Source organism: Vanellus vanellus (genome assembly GCF_965231255.1).
Source record: "Vanellus vanellus genome assembly, chromosome: 1".
Lineage (NCBI taxonomy): Eukaryota > Metazoa > Chordata > Aves > Charadriiformes > Charadriidae > Vanellus > Vanellus vanellus.
The window spans coordinates 146,615,777-146,638,945 of record NC_138905.1 but is presented as its reverse complement, the minus strand read 5'-3'; the positions used below and the strand labels follow the sequence as shown (position 1 = coordinate 146,638,945).

Genomic DNA, 23,169 nt, shown 5'->3' with positions numbered 1-23,169 from the left:
AACCCGGGGCACCGGCGGGGCCTCCCGGCGCGGCCCGCTGAGAAGCGGGTGGGGCGGCAGCGGCGGGGCCGGCGGTGTCACACACCGGGAGGGCGGTGCGGCCTGCAGTGAGAAAAAGCGACTTGCTGCAGGACATGGGCCTCCCCGGCCCGCCCGGGGACGGTCGGGGGGGTGGGTGTGGAAGCGGGAAGTGTCGCCGTCGCTACGGGAGACCTGGGGGGGGGGGACCGGAAGCGGGCGGGGCGGTGCCGGCGCGTGCTCCCGCCCTCCCAGCCCTCTCCCCGCGGGCCGGGCGGGCGGCGGCGGTGCCGCCATGGGCTGCTTTTTCTCCCGCCGTAGGAAGCCGGCGCAGGGCGGCCAGCAGCAGGCGGCAGCGGGAACCGGCCAAGACGCGGCAGCCGGTGAGGAGAAGGCGCCGCCGCAGTACAGTTGGGACCAGCGAGCCAAGGTACTGCTGGGGCTGGGGCCGGGGCCGAGGCCGGGCGGGGGGACCGGCTAGTCTCGGCGGGCAGCGCCTCGCCCTCTCCGGCCGCACGGAGTGTGCGGGTCTTGTAGCCGCGGTGGGGTCCCCCCCTGCGTCGGGCTCGCCGGGGGCGGTGGGGGGAAGCGACCCCGGTAAGGAGCTTCCCCCCCCCCCCCCCCCCGTGTCGGTGTTAGGGCTGGGTCCGTGCAGCTCAGTGCATTTACTTAAAAAAATAAATTAAAAGTATTTAGCCTGAGGATTTTACCAGGCAGTCTCAAATTGCGCAAGGGGAGGGGGCGGCGCGCCGGGTCCTGCGGCTGCCGCCGGTGCGAGCACCGGTCCCCGGTCAGGCTGTGCCCCGGGGAGGGGGCGTGGGGTGTCTGCTGCCCCCACCTCCACCGGCGTGAGGCGGTGCGGCCGTGGGCTGTGGGCGGCTCGTACCGCCCGTCCAGGCAGGCGGGAGCCATCCGCTTGGCTGTGACAGCCACCGCGGGTGGTGAGGGATCGTCTGTCTGTCCGTCCGCCCGCCGTCGGGGTTTCTGGTAGAGCTTGGAGCCCCCCGTGGGTGCGCGCTTCGGCCCAGCAAAGCCCTGTAATGGCAATTAGTGGGGAGCGGTTCGTGCCTGCGGGAGCTGGAGCCCCTCACCCGGTACTTCAGTGAGGGCTTAAAACTTGTGTCCTGACTGTCAGCAATAGTTATTCTTCCTGCCTGGCTGCTTGGGTTGTTGGTGTTTTGGTGTGTTTTTTTTTGTTCTTTGTTTGTTTAGGTGGTGGGGGTTTGTTGTTTGTTTGGTTTGGTTTTTTTTATTTGTTTTTGAAAGGCCAGAGGAACTAGGACTAGCCCCTCAGTCCCTGAAGTGACAGAGGGAGACAGATCTTTCCCAGTGCTTTTTCCTGACCTGTTGAAGGCAATACAAAGTCTCAAGCAGGAAGGCACTTAAATGCTGGATTAAATATATATCTTCCCACCCTCGTTTCAAGTTTCACTTCCTAAATGCATCATGGCATCATAGCCCTGCCAGGTCTCCCCTCCTCTCTAGCCGTCTTTGGGTGGGGGAAGGAGAAAATGGGGCAGGCCATAAACTTAATTGATGTGGTTTTAACAATCCCCAACCTTTAGGCCATATTTTACAAGTATAGAAAAGAAAATGTGTGAACTTATTTGAATGCTTAGTTTGCTTGGTTTTTTAAACTTAGCTGGGTGCTCTAGGGTGTCCCTTAAGTCTTCCGAGTAGATTAAGACAAGCTGGGATGGAGATGAGCTAGAGAGCGTGCGCATGGCCCGGAGGAATCAGTTCCCTGAGGATAAAGACCGTTGATCTGTGTTGGGCTTGTTGCTCTGACTTGCTAGTGGATATTTGCAGTGCAGCGTTGGAGAGAGAAGGGGAGGATGGCAGCTTGTTACTTGTATGGAGACTGTACTAACAGGGAGAGGGCCGTACTGAAACCCTATTTTAGAGTAGCAGAACAAATCTTAGCTCTGTACAAAAGCACACTACCAAATGAGCATTTGAAATCACATGATTTAATCTTAGGGCAGATTCATCAGCTACAGCTCAACTGATATGAGACTTTCTACCCCATCTGCTCATATAACGCTAACTTCTAAAACTAACAGGAGGAAAGTCAGGACATAGCAACAAGGCTGCCTGTTTTCTGAAGCGTTTCTAAGGAGGTGACTGTTGTTAATGTGCTGGAAGTAGGCTTAAGCTAACAGACGAGGCTCTTGCAGCAACAACAAGTTATCTCTGTGGAGGAAAAAAAAGCACGTAATGTATTGCATGTACAACAACTTCCTCCTTTTCTGTAAAGGACTCTTCGAAACCAGAAGAATTGGTGAGTTTGGGCTGTGCTGCTGAACTGAGGAAGCCGTCAAATTAGCTGCTCAAGAGCAGCTATTTAATGTTTAAGCCTCTTGCTCTCTGCAGCCTTATCTTTCATTGGGCTTTTGGATATATGCTTAGTACGTTAAACCAGGGAAGCAGTACTGAGACACCCGGTCTTAGGTAAAGGAATACTGAGCCCTGAGTGAGCTAAACTTGTTGATCCCAAGCTTGTATTAAGTGATACTAAGTCAGTGTTAATATAGTAGTGTTAAGTATTGTCTCTGATACATTATCCTGTTGCTTTCTCATTTCTAATGCATCACATATATTATACTCATTCATTTCACAATTTGTGTTTGTACACAAAGTTAGATTGAAGCCAGGCAGAAAACTTGTGGCATCAAGACTCCTTTTTGTTCATCAAGTGCATTAAATTGTATTCTGAACCCAGAAAACCTCAACTCTGGCAAAAGATGTGCTAGTGGTCTAGTGACGTTCGTTTCCCGCTACTTTCAGTAATGTGTCATTGCACTATTTGGGTTGGGGGTGTGTTTCTAATTTTCTGCTCTCTTGCTCGGTGATACAGTTTTGGTTATATAGTGCAGTTCTGCAAGCAGGTTTGATGATTGTCTACAGTTCTTGTAAGCTGCCCTCTGTATGTTCATACTGGTGGGTAAGTCTTGCTGCTCAGACACTCCAGCTGTCTTACTGTAAACTAATGCCATGCTGACACTCTCACTAGGCAGAGAAATGCAGGCACACTCATGTGCATACTTGTCTGATTAGGGATGTGAAAAGAGGCAACTGATAGCTGTGCTAGAAGCAGCTCTGAACCTGAGGGTTTCCTCCAATGAAACTATTTCTTCTGCTCCTGAAGGACAGCGTCGTTAGCGTAGTCTATTTTAATTGTGGTCTGGTGGCAAAAGATTATTAGTATTGGTACTGTCTGCTAGTGTAGTAATACGACAATGTCCTTGTGATCATGTAACTCTTGTATAATAGTCCTGAAAATGGACTGTGTGGTAGAAAACTCCAAATACAAAATATTGTAAGATGCTGATAGCTGAATTAAAATTAAGGAAAGTATACAAATTTGAGGGGGCTTTCAGATTTCTACGTGACCTCATTTAAGTGAGGACAGAAGTCTGGTTTTTAAGGTATGCAAAAATTAATGAAACTTAGATTGCGTCATAAGTCTGCTGGGATCTCTGTAATGCTTTCTGACCCTTGGCTTCAGAGGACTGTGTGAAGATTACTTGTGATGTAATAGACGAATCAAAGGATCAGCTTATCTTGAAAACAGAAGCGAAGAGAATGAGTGTTCAGTTCTTGTTGCTCTGTGATTCTTAGTCCAGGAGAATTACAGTCTGCTACTGCTGCACCGCATCCTGGGGACTTGTCATGTCATTAGGTTGTCATCAGAGTCCCCTTCTGACCAAGTGTGGAAGAGGAACTTGGTGGTGCTTGGCCTTCCTCAGCCTTCTTCAGCTAGGTTTCCACCTGGAATGTAAAATTGTGTTTCTGCTCCTGGCTTCCCTTTTCCTTTCCTTCCATTCTGTGTGACTAACGTTGTTTACATGTGTGACCAGGGTGATCAGCAGTAACTGAATATGGGTATGTATTCACTGGGGTTTTGTGTCTTGTGATGGCAGATAAAACCACATGCTGTAACCTTCTCTGCAGGAGAAGAAACACAAAAGTCTGCATCATCTTTTTTTTGCTGTGCCTGATGCCTTTAAAGAAGTAGGATTAGATTAATTATGATCGCAATGGCATTTAAAGCTTAGAGGGACTTTCCTTCCCAGGTGATTTTTCCTTTTAGAAGGAACAAGTAAGGTTTTGGTTTATGTTGATTGACTTGCAACTTGACTGCTTTAGTTGATAGGAAACACGCAGCTATCATTGCTATATCAGGCTGTGATGGCTATATTGAGTTTAAAAAAACCTGAGAGCTTAACGTTCTACGTAAATCATAGATAGTCTTTTGTTAGTTACATTTGAGGATTCTGCTAGAATGGTCTGGGCTGACATGGACATCTTGAACTATCTATTTCTCATTTTGGTACCCACTTTATATTTTATTTTGGAATATAAATAAAATTGCTTCCTTTCTTTTCCTAACTAGACAGTGACATATTTTGTCCTTAAATCCAGTGTATCTCCCTCACCCTTCCTGGTGCACCAAAAGAACTACTGCTGTATTTCTTAAAACTTAGTCTATCAACTGAGAAACAGTCAGCAGGTTCATATTAAACAATATTAACAGTTAAGTCAGATATAGGCATGTATTAGCTTCCGTTCCTCTTCTCCATTCTGCAGTATTCTTGCTTAGAAAAGTATGAGAATGACCATTTTATGCTATTACAGGTACTCTGGAAGAGAGGGAAGATTATAAAGAATAGAATGAAATGTGCGTTCAGACTGTTGTATTGGCTACATTTAAAGTCAAGCTGCACAGGAGATGCTCCAAGATGAAAAACTGTATGCTAGTGACTGGAACCTCTACCTCTTCTCTTTCCACCTTTTCTTGTTGCCTAAGAATCTAGAAATCTGCCAGGGGTGAGTAACTTCAACAGTCTCCAGAGGATGTTGCAACTCAGTGCTTAAGGGCACCAAACCCATGCAAGTAGGAATATGCAGAAGTGTCTAGGCCTGGGAATGCACTCTTCTTTCTAATTTCCTTTCTGTTAATTCCCCTACTGACAAAAATAGCATGTAAAGCCTCTTAAGTTTGTGTCCCTACCCTATAGCTGCAGATTTTAATGTTACTGGGTCAGCAGCCAACTCTTGTATGTCATCCATCGACTGTGTATCAGTCCATAGCTGAACCGCCATCTGTTGTGATTTAGGGAATTATTTTTTTAAGAGTGATATTTAAAAGAGAAGACCTTAATGTAAGTGGTTTAGAAAGACTTTACAAAGTACTGTTTGCTCAGCAGACCCAGGTGACTAGGGGAGAACCATAATCCATTAAGAACAGAAGTACCTTCTCATATTTGTGGTGGCGTATCATTGCTGACTAAAACTCCTTTCCTGATGGAACCGGTGAAAAAGTCTTGTTAAGACATGAACTCATACCAGAAAGAGGTCAAGAAGCTGTTAGAATCCTTGGTAATTCTAGGCATAGTTACCACTAAAAACTGTGAGGGTCTGGTACTTCTAAGTCGTCTTCCAAATGGGAGCTGCTTAGTCTTGGTGCCAGTAAACTGGATAATGGTGGCTGAAGTGATGTGAAGGCTGCAGATAACTTGCATCTGGCCTCTGACCTTCTTGCAAAACAAGTGTTTGCAGGAAGGAAAGCTGCTTAATACATTTTACACTTGTTGCAGCAGAACTTCCTAGAGTTCAAAGCAATAGTGACAAACTTCTCTTTGCCTTCATTTCTCTTATCTTTGTTCTCTAAAATCCCTGCTCCTTACAGTTTTTCCTCCAGTCATTTGTAACAGATTTATCACAAATGTCACTGCTAATAACCGAAGATGAGACTTCTGTACCTCTGTTGAGGGGGAAGAAAATTGTGTAAGCAGGGATTACCTTTTCTTCATCATATCTGGTTATTTTAGGTCACTCTATGGAGTAATTCTGAACCTGTGCATAGCACTTCTGTTAGAAGGTTTCAACTCTTTAGTTGTGCTCATGTCTATTAATGCATGACTCTACTGCAAAAACTTTAAATTCAGCGGAGTGTTAGAAGTTGCTTCTATAAATACTGTCATCATACATATACCAGCCTGGGGGAAAAGATGTTTAAAAATGTATTAAGGGATGGAGAGTAAAACATCTGTCTGGGTGAGATATGTGAATTTGGACAAACTTCTTCGAAGCTTTATCCAAATGCAAAGGATAAATAGGTGAGTTATCAAACAGTTGATTTTTACTGACCTGCCACATGCTTATGATTTCACAGTTGCACCAGATGAATGGGCAGAGAAATCTACATAGCCCTGGTTAGGGTTGTATGAGGCTGCAGATGTTACCTTCTTCTGTTGCCCTTGGTTTTCCTAGCCTGATTTTTTTCCTACATTGCTGAGACAGAGGTCAAGAAGCAGTTAGCGCTGACTGTCAGGGGAAGGAAAGTGGATGTACTGATTTAATATTAACCTGTTGATGATAGCTGCAGACTTCAGTGCTGGTAAGTATGAAACTCTGCAATAAGTGTATTAGCAGCTGTTGGATGCATCCTCAAAATTGTAGTTCTGTCTTCACGCTCTGTTCTCTGGCATGGTTCTTTTACCTGGGGAAGTGAAGCATTCAGACCTGCTACAGTCTCTTTGGTTACCCGCTCCTCACAGGGGCAATAACTCGGGGGGGGGGGGGGAAGAGAGTGTTAAATCTATTTCATTCAGTCCCTCCAATCTGTACAGCAGTGTTAGTCAATAAATACTCTTGGCCTTTAAAAGGAGAACTGCAAAGCAAAGTTAGAGGAAATTGGCAAACTCTCTAGTGTTGTGAACAAATGATAAGTAAGAGTTCTGTCAGTGCAGAACTCTTAATTCACATCAGGGAAATAAAATTGAGCTCCTGAATCTGGTAATAAGCTGCTCTTTTTTTAATCATTAAACTCAACTACTACTCTTTCTCAAGTGCTCTCACTTGAAACTGTCTGTAAGCTGTGGGTTAGCTGACTAACCAACATTTTTCATGGAGGCCTAAATAAAATTGCAAGGTGAAGTTGAAGTTTCACACGCCTCTGTAGGGCTGCCATGTAGGACGAGCTAGTGCTGCTTCAGAGGCTTTTTAGAGCAGAGCAGTTTAGAAGGACACACTTGAGTACCAACTTTCAAAAAAGCTGTAAGTTCCGGAAACTTTTAACTTCTCCTTCGTAAGAGAAGTAACTGTTCCTCTGTACCCTGTCTTGAAGGCAGTAAGCCTGTCTCCCAAGGTTATTAAAAAAACCCACTATATATGTGCATAAATGTTCTAGGAGATGCCTGGGAAGAACATGTCCAAACAATTTTGATACTTCTGTTCTCAAGTATGAGAGGATATAAGTATCTAATATATGGATCAAATATGTAATGTTACATGAAACTTAAGACCCTGGTGGGTTTGAATCCTAATCATACTGTGTGGCTGAGTCTGTGTGCTGTGTACCTTATCATTTAAGCCTCCTTATTTTATTTGTAACTCTTCCAACTAACTTTCCTGGATATGTACTAGTGGTATTAAGTATGATTGAGGGGAGATTTCTAGGAAGCTGTCTTCATTGTCTCAACTTGCATTTTATTTGGAAGATTCATCAGCTGTAAACCTCCTTTCCTGTCCAGAGGTCAGATATTTTGTACATAAAGGAGGGCGTTTTATCGATTGGTAGAGACTTTTAGATTCCATTAGCTCTTGTGGACAAAAGCTACCTAGGCTGAGCTGGTTTAGCGAATGTCTGGTGCTAGCCTATTCTGGTTTATGCCTTTTTCTGGTCTCTAAATCTCATGCAAAAGTCTGAAATGCTGAAGAGGAGGAGGAGGAGTTTCTTACAAATTCGGCTATACAGAAACTGTTGTAATGCATTAACGCCTATTACGGTGCAGCAGGCTTTAGGGCTCTCGGGCTGATAATCAAATAGCAGGTTTGTGAAGTGGTCTTGTGTTAAACTGGTTCAGGTACTTGTATACTTCTAAGTGCTATTTTAATAAGCTTTCACAAGAGGGCAGAGTAGAATTTGCTCCAGGAAGCAAAATTGTCTTGAGACTCATGTATATCTAGAAATGACCCAGCTCAAATTCCTTCAGTGTTGCAACAGCACCGGCTGTGTTATTCATGCTGTCCACCTGTATCGCATACTGTCCTGGGTGCTGTGTGTCTCTTCAGTCGCTGCTCCCCAACTGAGAGTCCTGGGGAAAGCCACAGCCTCTCTCAAGTGTCCCTCCCTGGCAGGGAGGTGCTGGAGTGTGGAGGAGGAGAGGTCTGTAATGTGCCTCCTGGACCAGCCTCTGCAAATGTTTGCTTGTTGGTCGTAGCTAAAATAGTCACATAGCTGCTGTTAGCACAAAAATCTTGTCATTGTTAGCACAAGATAATGCTGTGGCACAGATAAGCAAGCTCTGTAGTTGGCAAACGTAATATAGGAGATACCTTGCTGCTTTCAAGCACTTTCCTTGCAACATGTTGAGGTGTGGTAAAATATGACCAAGAAAGCTACTTGAAAAGGAAATACTGTGTATCTCTAGCTTTAAGAATCTTTAAGTATGTTGGCCAGTTCTTTTATTACAGTTATTTTGATAATACGCAGGACCATTATGCTTGTTGAACCAGCTTAGAGTCCACAGAGAAAACTAGCTCCCCCACCCCCTTTCTTTATTAGAGGACAAACTGAGTTAGGGTGGTTTTTTTTCCCTGCATCATTTTAGAAGTGTAGTTTCAGTTCTCTGTACCTCAATACTGTGCATTTCAGTAGCTTAGCTAAAAGAGCTGCTTCTGATCTTTCCTCACACTTTGAAGAGTTTTCTGGTATGGTATCTTGTACAATTGAGTGCTACCTCAATTAATGCAAGGCAATTGACGTTTAGCATGATAATATTCTCTATATGTGATGACTTGAATGTTTTTTGTGTGTGGTTGTTTTTTTTTTTTTTCTCCTTTCTCCTTCAGGTTGACCCCAAAGATTACACTTTTTCTGGACTTAAAGACGAAACTGTGGGTCGACTGCCTGGAAAAGTAGCAGGGCAACAATTTGTCATTCAGGACTGTGAGAATTGTAATATCTACATATTTGACCATTCTGCTACAATCACTATTGATGACTGTATAAACTGCCAAATCTTTTTAGGACCAATAAAAGGCAGTGTGTTTTTCCGTGACTGCAAAGACTGTAAATGCATAGTGGCCTGCCAACAGTTTCGCACTCGGGACTGCAGAAAGCTGGAGGTATTCTTGTGCTGTGCCACCCAGCCCATTATTGAGTCCTCCACAGGTATGAAATTTGGATGTTTCCAGTACTACTATCCTGAGCTTGCTTTACAATTTAAAGATGCTGGACTGAGTATCTTCAACAACACATGGAGCAACATCCATGACTTTACCCCTGTGTCAGGAGAAAATAACTGGGGTCTTTTGCCTGAAAATGCTGTAGTACAAGATTATGTTCCTTTGCCCAGCTCTGAGGAGCTGAAAGCTGTCAGAATTTCTACCGATGCTATGAGGAGCATAATACCAATAACTCGAGGGCGGAGACAGAAAAGCAGTGATGAATCGTGTTTGGCTGTGTTTTTTGCTGGTGACTACACAACTGCAAATGCCAGGAAGTTAATTGATGAGGTAAGCGACCTTTGTCTCTATTCAGCTTTTTGAATTTCAAATTGAACTTTACTCTGGATGTCTCCGGTGCTTCCTGAAGGGAGAATGAAGGGGCTCTGCTTGTCTACTAACCGTATCGAGCAACTGTACTGTTTAAAACCTTAAAGCAAGGTAAGAGACTGGAGCTCATCTGATCAGACAGTTGTTTTACAGCTGACATCCTGTGAGTGGCACATCTGTCTCTTAACAGTTTCAGTGTATTTTTCCACTGTGGTGCATCAAAGCTACTTTCTGAAGAAAATATGTAGTTGATTCGATGAACTTGGCCAAAGGTAAAGTAAGTGATCAGCAACGCTTGTGAAAGGGATATAGCCAGTTAACTTGCTAGCTTATTGCCCTGAAAGTCACCGCTAACAAAACAGTCTGTATTGAAAATTTTTACAGTACTAACAGAGACTCTTAAAAAAAAAAAAAAAAACAAACCCAACAACAATTAAAAAAAAAAAAAACAAACCACAAACCAACAAGTTAAATTGTATCCCCCTGCCACCCAGTATTGGAATTTTTTTCTGAAAGAGGCAGTGAGTGTTTGTCACAGCTGATCAGCTGTCTTCGATTACTTAAATAGCTGGTGCTGTCCTTTCCTCCCCTCCCCAGGAGGCAGCAACTCCCAAGCTTGGCTGAGTTTAGGCTTTCCTGTGGCTAAAATCTGGGAGTGGCTGGCTGCTTTTAGGGTCCTGGAGTGCCAGGGATGACACAGCAAAGCCAGTAACCATGAGCTACAGCTTCTGAGGGAGAGGTATTTGCAAAAGCTGCTAATAGCAGTGTTGTATGATCAACAAAACAACCAATGGAACTCTTTCCCTTGGGTTTTTAATCACGGAATCATGGAATTTTCAGAGTTGGAAGGGACCTCTAGAGATCATCTAGTCCAACTCCCCTGCCAAAGCAGGATTGCCTAGAGCACATTACTCAGGACTGCATCCAGGTGGGTCTTGAAAATCTCCAGGGAAGGGGACTCCACAACCTCCCTGGGCAGCCTGTGCCAGTGCTCTGTCACCCTCACCATAAAGAAGTGTTTCCGTGTATTTGAACGGAACTTCCTGTGTTCTAACTTGTGCCCATTACCCCTCGTCCTGTTACTTGGAACCATTGAAAAGAGCCTGGCTCCATCCTCCTTCAACCCACCCTTTAGATACTGGTATGCCATAATAAGGTCTCCCCTCAGCCTTCTCTTCTCCAGGCTAAAGAGTCCCAGCTCTCTCAGCCTTTCCTCATAAGGGAGATGCTCCAATCCCTTAATCATCTTAGTTGCTCTTCGCTGGACTCGCTCCAGCAGTTCCCTGTCCCTCTTGAACTGGGGAGCCCAGAACTGGACACAGTATTCCAGTTGTGGCCTCACCAGTGCAGAGTAGAGGGGGAGAATGATCTCCTTTGATCTACTGACCACACTCTTCCCTATGCAGCCCAGGATTCCATTGGCCCTTTTTGGCAACAAGGGCACATTGCTGGGCCATGGATAATTTACTGTCTACCACAACCCCCAGATCCTTCTCCTCAGAGCTACAAGGAAACTGCAAGGGAAGAAAGCTGTAGGGTGTTCCCATGCCCCTCCCCACTGCCCTGTTGTTTTTTTATGTAACTGAGTTACTAAGAGCTAGTTGAGTGAAAAAAGATAATGATACTTAAGGGTTGGTGTTGTTTTGGTCTTTTTCAGAAGGAATAGCTGCAGCAGAGAGGATAATAAATGTGTTCTCTTTTGTTAGTGGTTCTTTAGAAATTAGAGTTAAGAAGATGCTAAAAGACTAGTTAGGTTCTGTGGAAACCCTACTGCTCTACAGTTGTTCCTTCTCCACATGCTTTTCGTTTCATATTAGATTTGAAGTAAAAAGCTGTGTGTGTTTGAAAGTTCAAAACTTTTTTTTTTTTTTCCAAAATGGAAAACTTCAGCAGTGGATAGATGAGAGTTTGAGCTAACGCTTGACTGAACTGTTGCAGACTAATGAGAACTAACTGCTTGACTCCAGATGCTGAATGCTTTTAACTCCTATTAGTTTCAGCTTGTGAGGGATTGTGGGGGAAAAAAAACACAACCCTGGGCCATAATATAGAACAAAAACATTCACATTTACTCCTCAAGGTGTGCTAGGGCAGAGGAGAAAATCTGGATGAATGGAATGAAAACAAACAGAAATGTAGAAAAAGCAAATGGTCTTTGAAAAGAGCAAAAAGGGTCCCTTTGCTCTGTGGCTTAATGTGTATGCGGCAAATGGGTGTACGCCAGTGTATTCCAGTGTCATCTGGATACTCAAGCTGAACTCTATGCCTTAGTAGTATTTTTAACATGAATTCTTTCTCTCTTAACAGATGACTGGCAAAGGCTTTCAGCTGGTACAGACTAAAGAAGTCTCAATGAAGGCAGAGGATGCTCACAGAGTTTTCCAGCAGTGTGCATCAGAATTCATTCCGCTGCTTGAAAAAGGTGAGTTTGTGGTTTTTTTCTTTCTCTTCTTGATATAGAAATCTAGCTGTCACTAGAGAAGAAGAAAGAGGAATGAAGGAGAAACTTGTGTTTCAAGGGCATAGTGAGCCAGTTGAGATGAGTTTTGGAAGCCTCAGTAGGCCTTAAACCAGCCAAAACTCCTGAAGGCATCAGAAATGAGCTATTTTGTGGCTCTGCCTCCCCTCTAGTGGTCCAACCACATAGCTCAGGAGCAGTGGCACATGCAGATCTGTCTGGGGTGGTCAAAAGAAGCTCATGCTTTTAGACTATTTCTAACTTATCACCATTGCTGCTCAACCATCTAGATGTATACATATTTAAGCAAATCAGTATAGATGTGTACAAAGCAGGCAAGTGTTAAATTCCTCTTTGACTGGTGTACTGTCAAAGTATTTCAAAAGCCTTTTTATTGATCTGACTGTAATTGGTTTTTGTCTCTTCCTGCATAAGTACTGACATCTTGCCATCTGTTACACACTACAGCTCAATACACGCTCCCAAACTTAGTAGCAACATGCAGGTTTTCTTCGTAGTAACATAAGAGGTCTGTGATGCTCATTGCAAGAATTGGACAAAAGTTATTGTACTTATCAGATGATAGTCTAGTTTAAGGGCTATTTTGCACCCGTGTGGGAAGAAATAACATGTTCAGAATGAAACCAGAGAAAGGGGATCTGCAAATAGTGGGTGAGAACAAGTCTAAAAATCAGGCAGTTTGCTATCTTGGGGCTGAGGCAAAAATGCCTGAATGACTCAGTCCTACTCCAGATGTCTGTGAAATGGCTCACAATTTGAGCAGTACAGTCTGACTCACTTCCATGATGCCCTGTGCTTCATGGCATTTTTGCACCATTGCTGCCTTTCAAGAAGTATAACTGGAATCCTGCCAGAATCTCTGCAAAAATGAGCATGGAATTGCAGATATTTTCTTCTCAGATAACATTGTACTTTGAAGCTATGGCTAAGTGTTTTTAGTTCTTTATCCTGCATTATGGTTGCTCAAGCAAAAACCATAAATAGCTTCTTACAAGCTTCACAATTCCCTATGGGTTGAGAAATCTACTGTTTCGATGCCAAGCTTAAAAGTAGTATTGATTCTAGATTAAACTATCTTCTAGGTCCAGTGGTTGCTTTGGAGTTCAATGGAGATGGTGCTGTGGAAGGATGTCGAAGCACTATAAATGATGTTTTTAGTGGGACCAAGGTAAGTTGGTGTATTGTTTTATTGGCAGAAAATGTTACAGAACGTCTAGGATACTTCATGGTGAAGCTGTAGCGCTGACATACTGCACGATCTTTTTAGGTTTCTGAATAGTAAAATCCGAATATCCTATTTTTTTGTTTGGTTTGGGTTTTTTTGTACTCAAAACTGAAGTTGCTTGTCAGAGACAAGACAAATTGCCCTAGTAAGGAAAGTATCCATTGAAGAATAGAAGATTTCCACTTAAAACCATTATTTCACTTAATAGTAAAAACAAGTTTTGTAAATATAGTAAAAATAGGGAAAAAGCTCTGCTCCAAGTCTTATACTGAAGTATGCTTTATGATGTCCTAGTGTATTAAACCCTGACAGATAATGTGATGGGATTACAACTTTTTTCCAAGGTTTACTTTTGCTGTGTAGAATATTGCAGAATACCTTCCTTCAAAGGCTTTTTTTTTTTTTTTTTTTTATTCCATCAACTTCTTTTCTGTAACGTCTTTACACCATACCTCCTCTTTGCTCGCTGTGCCCACTTCTCTGAATGGCAATAGTTTTGAGAAAGTTTCTGGAAGCAATTAGAGCACTCCCATTAATGAGAAAGTGACAAACTCTTTGCTTTCAAGCGGCTGTTCAAAGACAACGAGAATGTCTTTGAGACATAGTGTCCGTACAGCTCCTTGCTGTCTTTCAGTTCCTTTCGAAAGAGTTACTCGGAACTAGACTGCCCAGTTTCTGGAAAACAGTCATTTTGTAGTAAGTCATCTCGAATGCAACTAATGTTTGCTATTGTACCAGCAAAAATCTGATGTGTTGTGGCCCTTAATTTGGCTCTCTGAGTCTGGAGAATACTAGAACTACAGTCTAGGCAGTGTTGTGATATTACTGATTCTTCTTGTGACCCAAAAGTCATTGATGCAAATTTGCCATAAAAATGGCCTCTTTAAGTAGGAGCTTACAGTGGCTTTTTTTTTTTTAGTGTGGTTAGCATTTATTTTTCTTTTTCACACAGAACAAAGATGATACTAGGTAGGTAACTCACTGGTTCTTCTACATCTTTTTCTCTATTCAAAGACTGAAGTGATATTAATTATTAGAACAAATAAAATTTTATATTTTCCTCACTAAAATGACTGGTGTCAGTTGTTTTAACACTATGAATGCCCTGATCTTAGATGGATCCAGAAACCTCAGACTGTGCACTTCATGCTGTGAAGTAAGCGTTGTTCTTGGAGGTAATCTGTAGTGTTTGGGATCAGTTTCAAATGTGAAATTATTGCATTTGGATTTAAAACTTCTGTTTACAGCCTGGTTCCATAGTAAAATTTACCTCACTCATTAATTACTTGCTGCAGTGAATTAAGAAGCAGGGCTTCCTGAGAAGTATATATCTTTATTTAGATAAAATGTAGCTCCAAAACTTCTGATAAACACTGGGTTTGTGCATGGATCCCTAGACAATTGAATATATGTATATATGAGTATATGTTTTTTTAGAAAATGTATTTCTTTCTTGGGACATAATTTAGAAGCAATTTAGGGAGTAACAAACTTCAGACTTATTATTGCCAGAAGGTTCAGGACTGCTAAATAAAAAAAGTTTCACCTCATTGTTGGCTGCCTTTATCATGTTGGCAGAAAAGGACCTGGGGTGTTGGTGGACAACCGGCTGAGCATGAGCCAGCAGTGTGCCCAGGCAGCCAAGAAGGCCAACACCATCCTGGCCTGCATCAGGAATAGTGTGGTGAGCCGGACTAGGGAAGTAATCATCCCCCTGTACTCGGCACTGGTACTCACCTCGAGTACTGTGTTCAGTTTTGGGCCCCTCACTACAAGAAGGACATTGAGGTGTTGGAGCGTGTCCAGAGAAGGGCTACAAAGCTGGTGAAGGGTCTGGAGGACAAACCTTATGAGGAACGACTGAGGGATCTGGGGTTGTTTAGCCTGGAGAAGAGGAGGCTGAGGGGAGACCTTATCACCCTCTACAACTACCTGAAAGGAGGTTTTAGAGAGATGGGAGCTGACCTCTTCTCCCTGGCGACAAGTGATAGGACAAGAGGAAATGGGTTCAAGTTATGTCAGGGCAGGTTTAGATTAGATGTTAGGAAGCATTTTTTCACTGAAAGGGTTATTAAACATTGGAATAAGCTGCCCAGTGAGGTGGTGGATTCACCATCCCTGGAGGTGTTTAAGAAAAGGGTAGATGAGGTGCTTAGGGACATGGTTTAGGAGTGGTGGTGTTTTTATCAGGGTAGGTTAATGGTTGGACTTGATGATCTTAAAGGTCCCTTCCAACCTCACTGATTCTATGATTCTATGATTCTATGTTTGAGAGTTGTTATAGTGCTCAGAAAGAATCATAGGTATCCTTGATCAAGAAACAATGACAAAAGCTCTTAGGAAGACTTGTATCCCGTAAGACTTTGCAGGAGATTAATCTGAAAAAGCAGTGGCTACATTGGCATTTAAAAACTGCAGCTAAAAATGATTAAATTAATCTGTTAATCACCTTAATTTCACCAGGTTTTTGTTTCTGAAATAAATCTGATAAACAACTCTAGATACTTTAGTAAGGGTAGAAAAGTTCTTCAGCAATAGCACCACGAGACCTTTTTGAGCTGTTTAGTAGAAACAGTGTCTTATAAAGAGAGCTCTACACTGTGCACTTAAGCGGAACTTCCTATTTGTGTGAACTAGGTATGTCTACACTCTTTACCTCTGACATTCATTCTAGTGTGACCTTCTGCACTTTTTTTGGCGTGCTTTCTAGTATTGTTCCTCCATCTCGTCGCTTATTCATAAAATACTCTGCAAAATGTAAATTGTAATATCCTGGTAGAGAAGGATGCTGAAAGAAGGTATTCAATTGTTGTGGCTGTGGTACCAATCACTATTGCACCAAACAACTGCCAGATAATTAGTAGATGTTCTCAAGGCCCTTCAAACAGAAGTCTACCATGTGTCTAAGCAACAGTCTAGGAAACTGCTCACTTTGTGAGATATATTTTTTTTAAATTGGAACTTTAATGGACAATAGGATTTTTATCTTAAAAAATAGTTTAAGTAAACCAATTCAAGGAACTGTCACAGTTTACATTCACATGGTATTCTGAGCTGAAGCAGAAAAGTGGTGACTGTGGGAGCATAGTTATCTGGAATAACCCATTCCAACAGTCCCAGTGCACTTCAGAATAGCTCAGTTGGCTGCGCCAACACTGATGGGCTGAGACAGTGATAATTTCCTCTTGAGGTACAGAAAACACAAGATAGTGAGAACTCAATTTAAATTTTTGATTGAGGCTATCACTTGCATGTTGAGATTGATGAACAGCCACCACACTTTCTGTTACACTGAATGATTTGGGCATTGCCTAAGGCATTTGTAGTTGATTTGCTGAAAGCTTTCAAAGATGACTGTCCTAGAGCTTGGGCTTTCACATGCGTTGATCAATTTTGCAAAATGCAAATGTAATTGAACTTATTTTAAAAAATAATCACCTCATGAAGAAGCAACTAAGTTTTTTTGAGGGGAATATAGTGCAAGGGAGTCTTTCTTACAAACTCTGCCTTTCTGTTAAAGGAAAGCTTAATGGTAGTCTAAGGTTTTTGTGTGTTTGTTCCCTCCCCACCACCCCCAGACTCCCGACAGAGTTTGACTTTACCAAGCAAAATAAATCTAAATGGACACTAGCTAAAGTTGTGCCCCATTAATAATTGAGCCCAAAAATTTTAATTCCTATCAGCGGAAGGCTAGGGTTACTGCAGAGAGCAAGTCTGATAGGAACAGTTGACGGGTACACAAAGGGCGCATCAGGGCTGAGAGAATTCTAGGACCATTCTGTCACACAGTGGAGACCAACGGAGTCATGCCTCTCGTGAAATGCAAAAATAAAACTAACCATTACTGGCTCCAAATGAGCAAAGACTACTTGAACTTCTTTATTAGTGATTCATAACTATTTCCTTGTTTAATAAAACAGGTTTTTGTATCGGAGAGCAAGGCATCAGCGTCTCAAGATGTAGACAATTTCTACAACTTCGCTGACATGCAGATGGGAATGTGAAGCTTAACATGAAGGTGTTCACGTATGGTTTGTCTTAGCACTTGGATGTCACATGGCTTGAATATTGTAGTAGTATCTGAGAAGTTTTGTCATTTGGTTTTGTATTTCTTGTATATGTCTTTTATAAAGCTATTGGTGGTTTTAATACCATATTACCTGAACTGGAGTAAATGGCATAGCTCCCCATGTGCATTGTGTTTGAAACTTATATTTTGACTCCAGAAACAATGGAGGTTTTCTACTAACTTTTTACAGTGATTTCTAAAGTTCTATTGACACTTGAATGTTTCTTGTCAACATCTAATGGTAAAACATATTTGAAAAGTGCAATGCTGATCCAAATTTGATGCAATAGTAATTGACATGTTGTTTCACGTAAATGCACTTTCTAAACTCACTGTTCAAAACTTTCCCACGTGCAAATTATCTTAATTGGGGGTCAGGGAGGAAGCTGTAGTCGTTGACTTTTTCTGAAAGCCTAGTCTGAAATGAATTCTCTTTATAGCATGCTTTCAGAAGCAGTGCATGACTTATAAAATGTACATCTAGCTTATTCTGCTTCAGCATCTTTTTTGAATAAAGTTGTTTGCAGTAGTGTTTATGCTGAGACTTGTCGTAACAGCAGTGGTGTAAGTGAGCACTCGGCCAGCTCTTCTGCTTTGAGGTAATTCTGAGCATGAGTGCTCAGCTGAAGATGCTCCAAGGTCCGCTCAAGGTCTCTGGCGCTACAGCTGCCTCATGTATTCCAAATCATGTATGGGATATACATGAGGTTCCCTTGGACTCGGAGCGATAAGTCCCTGGCACCTAGTACTGAAACTTGGTTGTAAAGTACTACGCACTACTGTAGGGTTTATTTTGGATTAATTCTAAAAACAGACCGAAGAAGTTCTACTAGCATTTTCAGAAATGCATTTGAATAGTGATCAGTAAGGATGCGTATTGCTATATAGTGCATATTAGAATGCAAATCTATACTGATATTAAAGATGTGATGGATTTATTTTTGCATATTACATTCTTACTGATTTTTCTACACGTACTTAAAGCTTATGTCCAGGTTTACAAGCCCTCTGTAATACTTGAACAGTTTGTGCATGCAGATGCACAAAACCAAATTTCTTAATGAAAATAGTGGCTTGCCAGTTTATGTAGCTGTTACAATCCATTGAATGGACTGGGGCTGTGTTGAGGTGCTAAAGCAATAATTTCCTCCATATGGTCATCTGTCAAAAGGTAAGATCCTGTGCATCTTAACTGAAAATGAGTCTCGACTCATCAGTTTCACAGCTCTGGAGCTCCAAAAGTGGGTGGCTAAAAACACATCTCTTCCTGATTTTTTTAGAATTAGCACATGAAAGAATCTGTTCTCCTGAAATTCATAATTCTGTCATGCCCGAGAGGTGTTCTGAGCTGTCATTTTGTTGCTACTAGGCAAATGCTTGCCCTTGGTTTAAACTATATATTGAGAATATGTCTGTAGGACCTCTTGTTAAAGTTATGCATAGATTAAATAAGGAAGAATATCTCCTGAAGTCACTAAACCATTAGTGTACTGAAGGTAAGAATAAACGTCACTTTTGTGAAATGTTCTTATTTGACAAAGTGAAATAAAATCAAACTGCCACCAGAATCTGACTGGTGGTGAAAATTGCCACTTATTTGCACTTAGCAAGCCAGGATTTTTGTTTTATATGTGTGAGGAGAGGCTGTGAAAACAGCTAAAAATCTTAGCTTGGTCTCCAAAGTACTAACGCAACTCATCAACAAACATTTGCAAGGATTATTCTAGATACGTACAGTAAATGTATCTTTCTGGTATGGACAGTACATTAAAACTGTATAATGTACATCAGAACTGTCATTGTGTAATTTATCTAAGCAGTGTGTATATTGGACCATCTTGGTCTTTAAACTTTTACACATAATATTTCCACGTGATTATATGTATGTTTATAGTTTACTTTTTGTATCATCAATCTACTCTGGAAAAAAGTGCTAAATTGATTTTTTTTTTTTTTTTTTTTTTTTTGTAACTCCTTTTCCTGGAGGACAGGATGATTAATTGAAAATTATATAGGCTTGAACAGTGGAAAAACTACATGCTAGGAAATAGCGGTAGTGTTTTTTTAACATTGATAGCCTGCTTACCAACATAAAGAGTTTTTAATAAAAAAAGCTAAAGAATGAAGGAGTTTCTCAATCCAATTATTTATCTTTTGACTTCAATTTCCTGCTAACAGGTGTTAAGAACACTTCTAGCCTAAGCATCAGGTATTGTATGCATTATGGAATGGTATGTGCTTCATGTAGTCTTTGTATGTTTGTTGTATAGCTTTTTATGTAACTTGTATTGCACTGTGAATATGATTCATAATAAACATTGAAAATCTAAATTGGATTCTGGAAGACTTTTTAAAATTATAAAATATTGCAAAACATAATGTAATTATATTAAGTATAGAAACTGAATTCCATGTTTAAACAGGGACTTCAAATAGATACTCACAACTAATTGAAAATAAGTATGAACTCTGCAGTCATCCGTCCTCCAAAAAAGGTGAATTTTTCACAGCAGGGATTTTTTTCCCCCAGAGTCAATGAGGATATGATTAATTTTACACTGCAGTTTTCCTAGTAAAACATGGAAGAAGGTGTTCTTATATCAAGCTGTAGAGACACAAGTACAGTTTCCTGGATGGAGCCTCGTAAAGCACTTTGATCTGTGTGTGCATGTGGTTGTTTCTTTTTGTTTTGTTTTTTAACTTGTAAAAGCTTTGTGCTTTTTAACTGTGCCTTACCCCTTTCGGTACTTGATACATGCTAGTGATGTGCTTACAGCAAAACTGGATTGTGATGGTTATACTGGTAGAATTGTTCATTTAGAAAGCAATTCCTTTGTATAGCCCATTTAACATCTAAAACCAGGTAAAAACTCCTGAAAACAGGTAAACATTTAATAAATTCCCAAACTCAGCTTTAAACTGGTCAGAAATGAGAATCTTCCAACTAGAAATGGTCTATGGTAACTTTCATGAAGCATAAATGTTTGCTAAGAACATGAAGTACTGTATCAATATAATTCTTTTTAATATATTGAGTTGTGAAGCTTTAAAAAAAATCAAAGCTTTTGGTTTACACTTAGCTATTATTTACCATTTCACAGTTTAAAAAAAAAAAAAAAATCTTGTACCCCAGTTGGATCAGAGTTGCCTATTAATCTTTTTTATGTATTATCGAAGTTGCAGCAAAGCTGTCCTTAAGTATTTTCAGTTTTTACCAATCACATGCTCAAATACTAACATGCAGAAGCTTTGTATCTGTGCCCCAGTTACTAGGAAGTCACCCGCTTTCTTTTGTTTTATTCAATAGCCATGCATAAAATGCATGGATTTAAAAGTAATGTACATACCAGGCTGCACTTACATAACTGGGACAGATTTTTTTTTTTTTACTTCAATTCCAAAAAGCAGCCTGAAACTTTTTATTACAAAATATATGCTTCAGTCATTCTGACTAATAGGGTCAAAAATGAGCTTTACTGTCTTGTGAGTGAGAACCCTGTAGCTGAATATCTTCTTCTCTTAAATGCTGACTTTTAACGGTTCAGGCTTTATTCATATAGCATTCAGCTTTCTGTGCATGTTTAAATTAGTGTTGCTGACAATATCTTCTAGAACGTGTCGATTTCCCCAGGCTTTTTTTCCTAAAGATTTAATAAAAGCTGCTGTGAAATGCATCTTTTTAAGACCTAGTAGCAGCCTGGGTGCCTGCCTGAGTAGTTCGTAAACTCTAGGATTTTTGCTATCAAGTTCCTTGTTGACTCCTTCAGACCTTTGTGCCATTTCTTTTTTTGAATTAATGAGTAAACCTTCTGAATCCCTAAGGGTGACATAGGTCTTTGGAGGTCTGCAGGAACAGCTCTTCCAAGGCATGTTTAAACCTGATCTAAACCATCTAAATTCTAGCCCAACAGTATTAAAAGCTATGATAAGTGCCAATCGTAAGTATGGTCTCTAGCATGCATGGATTTCAGTGGGAGGGTGCAAGCAAGCTGTAGCACTTCATTAAGTTGTGTGCTGCATTCTTACTGCAGTGTATGTTGGAAGGGAGCTCTGTGGTGGTCCACTGCGTTCCCTGGACACCACAGGACTCGCAGTACTAGCCGTAGCAATTTGCTGAGGATAACAATTTCTGAAAAATAATAACTTGCTGTATTGCCAGCCTGGAAGTTTTTCTTAAAGCTATCTGGTCTGAGCTCTGTCTTTCAACACAACCATCTACATACGGGAAAGCTTTACAAGCATCAAACCTGGTAAAAGCAGGGTGTACAGGAGGCTTCACTGAATGGTTGGGAGTCACAGTGTGTTAACAGGCAAGATGTTAATATCTTGGTGTCCAGTTTAGTAGAAGAATGCTTTTTACTGCTTTCACCGCCTCAGAATGCCTGGTTGCCGTAAGACAGTTGCTGGTAATGTCTGTGGTCATGCAGTCTTCCTGATACATATGTAGTCATCACTGGTTCTGAGTAAGAGAAGAAAAGGAGGGGGAAGTGAGAGAAGCTTTTAAAAAAGCTCTGAAGTTTTCTGAGTACACAAAGAAAAATGTGCAACTGCTCATTTCTTTATTTTTTTTATGCATCTAGTGATAATCCCCAGCTACGTACAAATTCATGGCTAGAGTATCTGACTACATTCCCAGAATGTATTAAGCAATGTGACTGTCAAATACAAGTCATCTTCTTTCCAGTTGCACCAGGCTTTAAAATTTTCAGTGTTGTCAGGGGTCTAAGAGATCTTCCAAATACGTGTGGATTTCCCTTACGTCCTTCTGTTAAAACAGCTATAGAAAGTTTGTCCTTAAAAGCATCAGGTAAAGTTGATAGATGGGAAATTATGATGGGGCTAAGAGGCTCTTGAGCAGGGTTTAAATGAGTGTTTGATGTTCCCAAACTGCAAAGGCAACGTGCTGTTACCGATTCTACCCAAATGATGAGACTAAATTTAAGGCTAGGCACCTCTGCAGTACTGGGAGCTCAAAGGACTCCGTCTCTGGACGACAGTGGTACATATATCTGCTTTTTCAACTTCATTTTATCACGAGTATCATGGTTCATAGTGTCATGTGAGAATGTCCACTTTCATTTTTAGGTACCTTTTGTCCTTGTCATAGTGAAGAAAACTTGAAAAGTTTTTTTGCTGTTTGAGACATTAAACTTGTGTGTCTCAATAAAAAAAATTGAAACAAACTTTTGAGGGGTGGGGAAGGGTGGAGTGACCGTTGACTTGTGCTTTCTGAGCACTGAAGGGAGCAGCAGTTTGACTTCCCCTAACTCACATGGATGCTGACTGCTGTAGGGAGATTCCCCTCAAACTGCATATACAGGACTGTAGAGGCAGCTAACTTTCCAACTCTTTTGGACGAGACACATAATTTGTTTCTTCACTAATACAAGCATAAGATGTATTCTTTGATTCTTTTTTGTTAGCTACTTGCATCCGTTTAAGGTACAGAGCCATAACGCTGACAGGTTTTGAAAGCTGTTGGCAGTCCTCTCCGTCCTGTGTGGAAGGAGAAAGATAAATCGAAGATCTTCCTAAGCACAAAACTTTGAACTTGTCAGATCCTGGGAAGTGAAGCTGGCACATTTTGCTCTAAAGAGAGTAAAAGCTTCATGATTGTGGAAGTACTTTTTTTGTCTGAAGGCGCTGATCTTTTTGTAAGGGGAGACCTTCCTCCCCATTTCTGAAGTCCTTCCATAAAAAACACTTCAGGGCCTTTTTTTTTTTTTTTTAAAAGGGTTCTGGAGATTAAATGGAAGGGCTGTGCTATGACCTGAGGGCATCTTTTGATAGCTGCCCCAACAGGTGCTAAAGGAT

At 41.4% G+C, this 23,169-nt stretch overlaps 1 protein-coding gene across 1 annotated transcript; it reads left to right on the top strand.

The window, feature by feature from the left end:
• The first annotated feature begins 299 nt into the window (after window positions 1-299).
• RP2 (RP2 activator of ARL3 GTPase) lies at window positions 300-17,887 on the top strand. Its single transcript, XM_082494138.1, has 5 exons — window positions 300-448; window positions 8,878-9,543; window positions 11,890-12,004; window positions 13,144-13,229; window positions 17,207-17,887. Exons 1-5 carry the CDS (start codon window positions 314-316, stop codon window positions 17,288-17,290), a joined length of 1,086 nt encoding a protein of 361 aa, XP_082350264.1. The 5' UTR covers window positions 300-313; the 3' UTR covers window positions 17,291-17,887.
• Window positions 17,888-23,169: the final 5,282 nt, after the last annotated feature.

Coding starts and splice junctions, on each gene's coding strand:
- RP2 (XM_082494138.1), top strand. CDS start 314: ATGGGCTGCTTTTTCTCCCGCCGTAGGAAGCCGGCGCAGGGCGGCCAG. Junction 449..8,877: donor GTTGGGACCAGCGAGCCAAG/GTACTGCTGGGG, acceptor TTTCTCCTTCAG/GTTGACCCCAAAGATTACAC. Junction 9,544..11,889: donor CCAGGAAGTTAATTGATGAG/GTAAGCGACCTT, acceptor CTCTCTTAACAG/ATGACTGGCAAAGGCTTTCA.